Here is a 12280-nt window from a genome sequence, read left to right as displayed (position 1 = left end):
TATAAAGAATATTACCATAAAAAATTGGATGTGAAATACCTGAACGTATTAGAAGTCTGCATGTTGAGCTATATTTACGAGTGATGTCTTTATACCGATGATAAAATTTAGTAAATGTTTTGACTAGTTTGTGATATCGAAAACCCTGGTGTAATAATTTTTCAGTAATACATAAATTTCTCTCGTTAAAATCTAAAACATTGTTACATACACGAGCGAATCGTATAAGTTGAGATACATAAACACCGTAAGATGGTGACAAGGGAACGTCACCATCTAAAAACGGATAATTAACGATAGGAAATGAAAAATCATCCCTTTTATCATAAATTTTAGTATTCAGCTTTCTATTAGTGATATAGATATCAAGATCGAGAAAAGGGCAGTGGTCATTGTTAGTATTAGCTTTATTTAAAGTAAGTTCAACAGGATAAATTTCATTAATATACATACTGAAGTCGTCATTATTGAGAGCCAAAATATCATCCAAATATCTAAAAGTATTATTAAATTTGTTTATCAGATGTTGTTTCGATGGGTCTTTGCTTATTTTTGTCATAAATTGTAACTCATAACAATACAAATATTGTATCTATTTGTACTGTATTTCTGTTTTAAAGGTTTGTTTTTAGGGATATTTTTAACATTGCAATTAAGCGCGAGGTTTGGCTTGTTACAACACAATGTTACAACCACCATTTTTGTCTTAAAATGTCTGTACCAAGCCAAGAATATGGCAGTTGTTGTCTAATGGTTCGTTTCCATGTATGTTGAATTGTTGTTTGTTTTTTTGTTGCACTTTACTGTTCTTTTGTTTCGTTGTTTTCCTATGATAGTTGATGTGTTTACCTAGGTTTTAGTTTGCAACCCGGATTTGTTTTCTTTCAATAGATTGAAGACTTTTGACAGAGGTATAGCACTGTTGCTTTTATCTTTCGCACTCTTTTAATTAACATAAATTTCACAAAAAAGAAAAGTTAACAAATTGAGCTTCACATGTTTCGCCTGTCATCAAATTGACTTTTTAAGAGTAGATATATGTTACTAGGGTTCAATTGTTGTTTCAATTACAACATTCTACTTTATGAGTCTGGCAAACTCGGTTATGTTTCATTTGTTGTATTCGTTATCAAATCATCCTGTATAGGACTAAAATTATCTTACTGGGGTATCTTCCATTTGTCCACTCTATTATCGAATCGTCCTTTAAAAGGCTAAATTTAGCTTACTCGAGTATGTTTTATATTTGTATCCGTAATCAATTCCCTGAAACGACTAGGTAAAACTTTCTCGAATATGTTACATTTGTTGTGTCCGTTATCGAATCCTTTTTATGCCCCACATACGATGGTAGAGGGGCATTATGATTTCTGGTCTGTGGGTCCGTTCGTTCGTTCGTTCGTCTGTTCGTCCGTCCGTTCGTCCCGCTTCAGGTTAAGGTTTATCGTCATGGTAGTTTTTGATGAAGTTGAAGTCCATTCAACTTGAAACTTAGTACACATGTTCCCTATGATATGATTTTAATGCCAAATTAGAGTGTTGAACCCAATTTCACGGTTCACTGAACATAGAAAATAATAGTGCAAATTTCAGGTTAAAGTTTTTGGTCAAGGTAGTTTTTGATGAAGTTGAAGTCCAATCAACGTGAAACTTAGTAAACATGTTCCTTACGATATGATCTTTCTAATTTAGATTCCAAATTAGATTTTACCCCAATTTCACGGTCCATTAAACATAGAAAATGATAGTGTGAGTATGGACACATTATTGTTTATATAAAATTGAGAATGGAAATAGAGAATGTGTCTATATCTTGATATTCGGATATTTTCAATTTGCTTAATCCTTTATGGAATCCTTCTTGAGTAGATTTGATTTTGCTTATTCTAATGCCTTCCATTTGTTGTCTCTTAAACAGACTAAACATTCATCATTTTCATGTGCTTGTCCATTCACGTCTGCAATAATTGTAGTCGTATACTATTTTGCCATAACTGAAGCCGTTAATTTTAATACTTTTAATATCGGAACCATTTATAGCCGACTTTAGAGTTTGGTTTTCTTTTCTCATTATTGAAGGCCGTACGGTTGTTTATTATGATATGATCTATTTCTTTTATACGAGCTTCCTGATGATTGAAATCTTTATTTTTTTATGAACTTTTAAATGGTCTTTTCAATTTACTTGAGTATATGGAACTAATGAAAAGAGTTACTTAATATTTAGTCAGCAGCTTGGAAGTGTTTAAAAGATTTAAATGTTTGCTGCCTTTCAGATATGCATGTAATAAACAATTGTCTTTGATTGTTTCATTGCTTCAAACCTTCTAAGCTTTTCAATAAATTTATTTTGTTTCTGGCGAAATATGTTGATTCAGATAATCTTATCTTATATCAATTTATTAACCTGTAAACATGAACTTGTACATAAAGCAAAATTGAATGCATACCTTATGCCTATAAGTGTCAATTGCTTAAACACCACATCTGATAATCTAGTACCCTTTTATAGGAGATTATTGAGACACAGCGTGAATCTTTATACGTTGGAATAGAAGAGTTATTTAACGACCACGAAGGACGAATTCATCTGGTACTTGACAAGCGAATATTCATCAATGCAACAGACAAATCTGACCCTGAAATTGAAGTTCTGAAGAAAACAATTACTGACTTAACGTTTGAACATCCATGTTGGGGAGAGAGAATGCCTAATTTTTGGGTTCCCCTTGAGCTTGAGATTGCTGAATTAGTGGCCGAAGGACAGCAAATATTGTCTCTGACCGAAGTCAAAGAACTAAATGCCATCAGCACGCTGTCCGTCTTGTCCTATGAACAATTAATCAGTTTTCTTCATTTCCAACACTCACTTGGGAAGATTGTTTATTTTGATACTCCACAGTTGAGAGATTATGTTATCATCAAACCGCTACTTCTGGTGGAAGTAATGAGATCCTTTGTTACAGGTACTTTATTCTGTAACTTCCACTTTGATACCATTCACATTGGATATATGCATAACCTTACTGGTTAAATTATATGTTACTATTTGTTGAATGGTAAAAACTACTTTTTTTTAGGAGGCGGAATTGTGTAAACAGACAATATCATATTTTTCGTTAAGGAGTACTCCTTGATTCATATGTAAATTTTACCTTAAGTTTGTAGAAAACATGAACAGTTGAAATATTTTAATAGGTGGGTTGGCTTTTAGTGTGGGATTTAAACTTGAAAACAGCATAGAAATACACCATATGGATAAACAATACTACCAATTTTCTTTATTTATGGTAAACTTGTCAGTGATTGTCACTACATTCAGAGTTAAAACATCTTTTGTCGTAAAAATATATGACATAATATGATAGTATAGAACTGATTGTTTAAACTTTCTTGCTTATCTATATGGTTTATTTTATTCTACAGATGTTGCCTTTTGGCCAAAGGACGGACCCATAAGAAATACTTTTGAAATGATGTCAGGAAGTGGAATAATTCAAAGAAGGTCTCTGTATTTGATTTGGGAACAACAACACTTTGAGAAAATATTACCCTATAAACAGTTCATATTTGATATGCTCATCCATCTTGATATTCTATCAGAGCAGCGTAGATATGATACTCATACAGGAAGTCGGCTACAAGTGGAGAACTTCTTTGTTCCTTGTATGATCACACAAAGAAATGAAACGGATTTCATGACACATGAATGCACACCAGAGAGGGCTATCAGTATTGCATTCGTTTTCAAAGGCACAATTATACCACCCGCCTTCCCAAACCGTCTCATCGGCGCCTGTCTAAGTATGTGGACCACAAAGATATATAAAGGAAGAAAACTAATGTTTTCAGGTTTTATTGGGTTATCGTTTGATAAGATACATGACATTGTAATATGTGTTGAACGTAACAAGATTTTGCTGTACATAGTACATAAAACCTCAAATGGGCTAGTCGTACCAGATATAGCTACTGGTATCAAGGAATGCATGTTCAATACATTGGAGAGAATATCAGAATTCTACAAATCTACGGTTAATGGCAGCCCAAGCAGCCACACACTACCCTTCCACATTGAATATGGGTGCTCTAGGTTCGGATGTTACATCACTGAAAAGACAGCATTGACAACTGATGAATGGATATGCGATAAACATAAGATTGTACATACTAGAGAAATGTGGAATGTTTGGAATCAAGATCAGGTAATTATGGATTGTGTAGATAAAATCACAACTATCTCATTGAAAACACGAGTGAAAAGCCATTAAACCAAAAAATGAGATTGAGATGTTACGATATATAATAGCAAGACTGACTGATAAAGAAAAAAAGTGAATAATGCCTTAAACCAGCAAGTGTGCTGTCAGGGTGTGTTTAATACGGGACTGTCCTATTGTAAACGAAAGTAATCAAGGCCTTATAAAGATTGTGTAATAAAGAGATCAGGGTTGGTAAAAACATAAAGGTCTTGTTGAGAAGGAAAATAGAAAATGCCCTTGTCTAGCCTGTGTGATCTTGAGGTATAAAGGAGAGCTAAAAACGTCTAGGTCAAAGAGGCCCTATATCAGCTTATAATGTACATACCAGCATAGAGATAAAGTATGCCCTTCAACAGTATGTAACATACACATCTTCACTGGTTGTTATATCAGAAAGGTGAATGTATCCCTAAATCAACACATGTAGGTAAAATGCAACTGTTATTAAAACAAAAGACAAAAGAAGTCCTTAACTTTCACATGTGTTCAATCATTCATATTTTGAGCTATAATATTCAACCTGCCCTTTTGATTAAAAAAGTACTATTAATCAATGTATTTGATTTCATAGAAGCATGATTCTAGAATAGATTTACCCACGAATATTTTCCATATACAAAATACCTGCTAACTGAACATTGTTTGGTCTTCCTTTGAACTTTCACTAACGCATCGTCCTGTCAAAGAAACAAAACATATGACATACACATTTTTCATGTTTTTAGCATTACGCAAAGTTCCTTTATCGAAATTATATTTGTTGAAAATATTCCACTTAATCATAAAATATGACAAGGTATATATAAGAAATAATTCATAGAAGCCTTATAAATTTCCAACAATCTTTAGCTTCCATGAATTATTTTGATTCTTTTGTATTGAACAAATACAGTTATTAAAAAACTGAAGCGAGGGTGGATATGCTTTGTGTGTGGCCGTTTTTTTTTAATCCCTGATAGATAAAGCTCAAACATTCTAATAAATCTGTAGCTTGCATGGATTATTTCGTTAGTTATCGCTAGAAAAAAGCTGTTTAATTCTTTTAATTCTCAAACTCAACATTTGCCATATTTAATTTACATGTTTTTCTCGTAAGCTACCGCCAAATCCAAAGTTTGTAATTAAGGAGCCGCCATGTTGACTTGCTGCAATCAGTAAATATGCAAATTATGCAATAGAATAGAAAATAAAACAAAACCCACCTCGAAAATCAATTTTGATTCAATAGTATACGAATTTTGATGGTTCGCATAACAGAAAACTTTCAACTCTGACTTCGTGTTTTTTTAAATGACTTAAATGCGCCAAAAACATTAATTGACTTTAGCGGAATATTATTTATTTATATTTTGTTGATTTTTCCGAGCTCTTGTGCAATACTTTTTTTTCTTATGCATCCGAATAAGAATAAAAGTTATTTTTCTATTTTTTTAATTGCAATTTTTAAAATAATAAAATCGGCAAAGGGTTTGCAAATAGGTTCCTATACATATGGATTTACCAAGGAGGTACACGGTGTTGTTTACAAAGCGAAAGAAACTCGTCATATTAGAATAACCTACATCTAAATGCAGTTTTGTAAATAGTTTTAATTTATTTATAGCAATATTTTGTTTCAGACTAAAGAACAATGTGAAGACAACTGTCCAGGTAAAAAGTATACTTCAAACTGTTTATTATACTTGTTTAATTCAATATCTATGAATTAATTAGTCTGTGTCTATCATATATTCTATCATACACACAATTTGGGTTCAATAAGAATATAAGATCTAAACTACTTATATTTATATACAATTTATCGTTCATAGATATGAAAAGATGTGGTTTGAATGCCAATCAGACAAGTAAACCATTCTAGGTCCACACGGAGCCTTGTCCCACACCGAAAAGCAAGCTATGAAGAGTTCCAAAATTACTTTTGGCCATTTTGGTCAAAAAAGTATATTTAGGCATATTTGTGACATCATAGTGATGAAATAAGTGACTTTCATGTATCAAAACGTCGAGATTATATTAACAATCATATTTTTGGTTCTTCATATTTGTGTACCAAATAAATGTCATGTTTTTTCTACCTATCCTCTGAAAATAAACGTCATGTTTTCTCTACTATTATCCTCTGAAAATAAACGTCATGTTTTCTCTACATATCCTCTGAAAATAAACGTCATGTTTTCTCTACCTATCCTCTGAAAATAAACGTCATGTTTTCTCTACATATCCTCTGAAAATAAATGTCATGTTTTCTCTACTATTATCCTCTGAAAATAAACGTCATGTTTTCTCTACCTATCCTCTAAAAAATAAACGTCATGTTTTCTCTTCCTATCCTTTGAAAATTAACGTCATGTTTTCTCTACTATTATCCTCTGAAACTAAACGTCATGTTTTCTCTACTATTATCCTCTGAAAATAAACGTCATGTTTTCTCTACATATCCTCTGAAAATAAACGTCATGTTTTCTCTACCTATCCTCTGAAAATAAACGTCATGTTTTCTCTACATATCCTCTGAAAATAAATGTCATGTTTTCTCTACTATTATCCTCTGAAAATAAATGTCATGTTTTCTCTTCCTATCCTCTGAAAATTAACGTCATGTTTTCTCTACCTATCCTCTTAAAATAGACGTCGTGTTTTATCTACCTATACTCTTCATCCCATGTGGGACATAAGAACACAACTGCTACAACAAACGTCATGTTTGAAAATCTGTTATCACTAATATTATCATGTATCATTTGTACACCTTTAGGTTTACAAGAAGGTGCATTGAATCAGACACCGAGTGATATTGAACTTCAACGACTAGTTTCACGATGTGATGATACCACAATACGAGAGTTAGCAATATATCTTGGTATGTCTTTTCAAGAATGTGAGGACTTTAGATGTGATTATGATCAGATTATGATGGTTAGATTGAAAATCATGGTCAACTGGAGAGACAAATATAAAGGACGATTTGGCGACATTGAGAAAGCTTTAATAAATATGAAACTTACTACCCATATACTTTGTCAGGTAAGTATTTTGACATATTGTATTTGTTGTTTACATTATATTTCTTTAATAATCAAATCAACAGATAAATGTTTGAAAAGTCAATAATATTCTTTCTCAAATTTTATGGAAATTTATCCCCTTCTGAACCCATTGTATAAAAAAAAATTAATCAACTTGTGGTTGCTGGTGATCTCAAAAGATCATTGAATGATTTAAAGGGTCATGACCTTTTTAGCTAACTGGATGAATCAAAATATGCTAACAGGTGTTAATGAAATTGACAACTTCGTGCAACGTAAAAGCCACTCGAAGGGGATTTTCGGTTAACAAAAAAAAAAAGTATTTTCAATCATTAGAGAAACAGATTCTTACATAGTTACTCGTGGATTATCGGATTTATCCAATCTAGATAGTTAAATTAGAGGCGGCTCGGACTTTAAAATTGATAGTTTAACTATCTTGATTGGATAAATCCGATAATCAACTGGTATCAATGTAAGAATTTATTTATAACTTACTTTTTGAAAGTTTTTGGAATGATTTTTTTTTTACATCGAAATTGAAAATTCACTGATAGAATGTCCATATCATATCTTCTATTATATCAGCGTGAAGTTTGATAACATATGTTTTTACTTTTCGTGTCTTGTTCATAAAAAAATGTTGATAGCATATCCGTGCAAATTCACCACAATTATTTAGAATGTAGACAAAGTTTTTTTGTTTGATATCTAATGATGTTTGGTAAGTTTTCAAGGTAACATACATGTCATATCACATGAACATGTTAAGCTACATACTCTGTCATTAACTATTTGCTGTAAGAATATCTGTTATTATTAGCTTTGCATCAAACATATTGAATCCTAATTAATATGATGGACATATGTAACATGCTTTAAATATTTTTAACGTTGGTTTTTGTTATTGTCTGTTAGTTATTTTCGTGAGTTAGAATAATAAATGCAAAGAACATCCAGGTAGAAAGTTTAAATTCATAAATTGCAAACGTTCAAAAATATTTGTTTTTGTTGTTAAAATGTTAAGGTTTGTTTCTTCTATGGTATTAATACAATATCAAATATTGTAGGCAAAAAGAATCAGAAAAGGACAATATGGTACGTATATTTCAATCATTACTTAAAGGTAGAGTAAACTCTGTATAAAATTCTCATAAATCGAACATTACTGCTTTCTTTTTATGAATGATATAGAAAAGTACAGTAGAGTACAGTGGCTTACATAATGGTTGTGATCTATCTCTCATTTACACAATATTAAAATTGAGAATGGAGCTTGTATTTAATTTTTTTCTAACTAAAATATTATAGCACATACTTATGAATTGTTAGGTAAATACTGAAGGCCTTGTGAAATATAAATTCAACAATAAAGTAGCACTTCCATTAAAATCATCTGTAAAAACACATTTTTGTTTGTTTAGAAGGCATGATTTGTTTAATTTCTGTTTCATTGATTAAAACTAAACTCCATGTAACAAACGAACATTGTACTTAGAATTAAAAATAAAATTGTGTTTTTTTCTTGATTTACCTCCATTTTAAAACATACAAAAATCCATAATACAAACTGATTTATGCTTATTATAGCTATATAACATATATGTTTATCTAAAGGAAATACGAATATAAGAAAAACTACTCACTGAAATATTAGTCAACATGGAAAATGTACACACATATTTGCATGCATGCGTAGATCGATAATAAACTGACAACGCAATATCTATAAAAGAAAAGAACAAAAAAACAAATAATAGACTTTGTTGAAGGCCATACGGTCACCTATAGTTGTTAATTTCTGGGTCATGTGGTCTCATTGGCAATCATACCACATCTTCTTTTTTTATAAATAATAGTTTACAAGATACAACATCGGAAACTAAAGACTCAGGTGCTTCATAAGGGTAAGCAGATCCTGCTCCACATGTGGCACGGATTGCAGTTACGACATAAGGAACATATCTTTATAGCTTGATTTTCATTATTATCTTTTTTATGCCCCACCTACGATAGTAGAGGGGCATTATGTTTTCTGGTCTGTGCGTTCGTTCGTCCGTCCGTCCGTCCGTCCGTTCGTTCGTTTGTTCGTCCGTCCGTCCGTTCGTCGTACCGTCCATCCGTTCGTCCGTGCGTTCGTCCGTCTGTCCCGCTTCAGGTTAAAGTTTTTGGTCAAGGTAGTTTTTCATGAAGTTGAAGTCCAATCGACTTCAAACTTAGTATACATGTTCCCTATGATATGGTCTTTTTAATTTTAATGCCAAATTAGAGGGTTTATCCCAATTTCACGGTCCACTGAACATAGAAAATGATAGTGCGAGTGGGGCATTCGTGTACTGGGAACACATTCTTGTTTCAATTAGTGTTTAGTTACGAGTATGAGAAGGAGAAATCATTCTAATCAAATGTAAATTATAGTCCTTTACAATATATGTGTTATTAGCTTGCTATCTCTTTACAGACATCAGTGAGGAAAATATGGATTTGATTCCAGCAGATGAAATACTTGATGAGCTGGCACAGGTAATAGGCGTGGTATCCTTTCAACTGGGTATCGAATTAGGATTATCTATAACATCATTAGATAACATACGGTACAACAACGGACGGAATTTAGTAGCACAATGTAAAGAAATTTTATTCAAATGGAGAGAAGATCAGCAAGTCAGACCAACAATAGCTGTTCTGGTCAATGCTCTGGTAAATGTTGGAAGAGGAACTCAATGTTTGGAGGAGATAATTAAAACTATAGGAGTATATTCTACGAGAGGAAAAACTGAATCTTTTTCGTCAAAATAAATAAAACCAAAACCTTTTAGTTGGTAACCGAACGTAACAACATCCCCTTTCCTGACTATGTTAAAACAGCTCTTAAATGACTGACAATAACATTATTTTATGTAATGAAATCATTTTAAGTCGTTCAGTCAATTTTCGGATTCATACTCTGCAATAAATTCAGGTATGTTTAAACAGTTTAAACAGTGCTGAACTGATGACTGCAAGCAAATTGTACGAAAAGAGGTAAATTGGCTGCAGTGTTTGATGAGTTTGATTTTTTACCGAATGATTTCACTGAACTGGATAATTGAAAGTGGGAATTATGAATATCATGTTAAGATTAAGAAGGTGGCAAGTTAATAAGATTCATTAACAAGTGATTACGTTGTTTGTTTCCATGCCATATGTTTGATACATTATATCAAATACATAAAAGCATATCGTACATTATTGTTGTATATTTGGTCAACTGCATATAAAAGTATTTTGTTGCACTGATTGTATATTAGTTTTGATAAATAAGATTTGAAAAATGCCACTATACATAGACAAAAAAAAAACACGACAAGAACCACAAAAGATGATTGCTCTCAAATTTAAAGATGAAATTCGTAGGTACCTATCTATATTTAGTCTAAAATGAAAAGGAATAGGTCCGATAAGTGCCCATTTTGGGCTAAAATATGAGGTTCATCTGATGAAAGATTTTGTATACTTTTTAAACACTTAAGTGGCTACATCAGTCGATTCAATTAGTTTGTGTGAAAGATTTTAACTGCATGAATTATGTCATTTCCATCGCTCATATTCAAGCTTAAATATGAAATATCTATCAAAAATGCCATAATATGTCACTTTTCAGATAGTTTTTGTCAAAAATTAAAGCCGCCTCCGTGTTCAACCTCAACCTTTAAATAAGTTATGTATAGCACCAAAATACAACTTGCATTTAAATATTAAGAATGAACACGAATGCGGCCATTTTTATTTAAGACGAACACCGTCTAGAATTTAATGCAAATGCTAAGATTGTGAAGATGTCAGTAATTTAGCATGACTTAATGATGCTAGTACCTAATATATGTGCATTTTATTGTAATAACAGCCCATCTAATATATGTAGCAGAAGTATTATACTTTCCAATAAATGGCTTAAAGTTTACATTATAGCAATTTAAAAAAAAACTGATATATTTTGGGGCCAAAAAGAGGTCTAACTGGACCTACTTCTTTAAGGTTTTCTCCTATTAATTAGATCCTTAAAGCTGAAAGCGATTTATCAAATAACCATATCACCTGGCATTTTGTAAGATCTATAATTGGGATAGCTGAAGATGAAACTCATAGTTGATTTGAAAAAGTTATAGAAACTTTTAAACGATGAATATCTGAATTTAGTGAGAACTGAAAATTCTATTTTTTTTTTACCATTTTCCTAAATCCTTAAATTTGACAGCAGTTAACCGAAAAATCACATAACCCGACATTTTGTAAGATCAGTACGAATTGAGATAGCTGTAGAGTTTTATGAAATTCCAAGTTGATTATAGAAACTTTTAAAGGTGATTATCTGATTTTATTGAGAACGGACAATTCAAGTTTTTTTACTTATTTATAATTCCTTTCGTTTGTCAACAATAGACCAAACTACCTAACAACATGGCATTTTGTAAGATCAATATATATATATTTGAGATAGTTGTATAGTTTTATGAAAATCCAAAATAACATGAATTTAATGTGATTTCTGACTTGTCGAATTGAAAATTATTTGACCTATTATTATAAATCCTTAAATTTGACGCCAATATATAAACAAATCACCCTTGCATTGAACAATTTTTAGTATTAGAATACATTGTTTTCTTTGTTGCCCTTTTTGTTTTATTGGTATCAGGGATATAGCACAATGTTGATTGCTGAACCCCTATTGACATTTAACAAATTATGTTTGTTTGTTTTCATTTTGTTCATACATTGTTGTAAATATAATTGAATTGCAATTAGTTAAATAAAAGCTTCATAGATATGTATAAAAAAGACAAAATCTTCAGATCAATATGATGCTTGCAGTGGTAAAAAAATCATGAATTTTAAGTTTGAATAAAAGGTGTAAAAGATAACGTTAACACTATACATAACGATAATACCAAACAATATAAGGCCCTGTTTAAAGATGAAGTGCACTGTTGTCACTGTTTCCTCGAT

The 12280-nt window shown here is 31.6% G+C and overlaps 1 protein-coding gene across 1 annotated transcript in view; it reads left to right on the top strand.

The window, feature by feature from the left end:
• The window catches only part of LOC139482101 (uncharacterized), a 52094-nt gene extending 41582 nt beyond the window's left edge, over window positions 1-10512 (top strand). Inside the window, exons 31-36 of the mRNA XM_071265764.1 lie at window positions 2513-2966; window positions 3427-4205; window positions 5882-5912; window positions 7021-7289; window positions 8362-8389; window positions 9753-10512. Coding sequence (XP_071121865.1) covers window positions 2513-2966; window positions 3427-4205; window positions 5882-5912; window positions 7021-7289; window positions 8362-8389; window positions 9753-10090 — 1899 coding nt within the window. The 3' untranslated portion in view covers window positions 10091-10512. The remainder of the gene's footprint in view (window positions 1-2512; window positions 2967-3426; window positions 4206-5881; window positions 5913-7020; window positions 7290-8361; window positions 8390-9752) is intronic.
• Window positions 10513-12280: the final 1768 nt, after the last annotated feature.

This window comes from Mytilus edulis, chromosome 7 (assembly GCF_963676685.1).
Source record: "Mytilus edulis chromosome 7, xbMytEdul2.2, whole genome shotgun sequence".
Lineage (NCBI taxonomy): Eukaryota > Metazoa > Mollusca > Bivalvia > Mytilida > Mytilidae > Mytilus > Mytilus edulis.
Note: the sequence above shows the minus strand (reverse complement) of the source record. Positions and strands in the feature narration are given on the sequence as shown.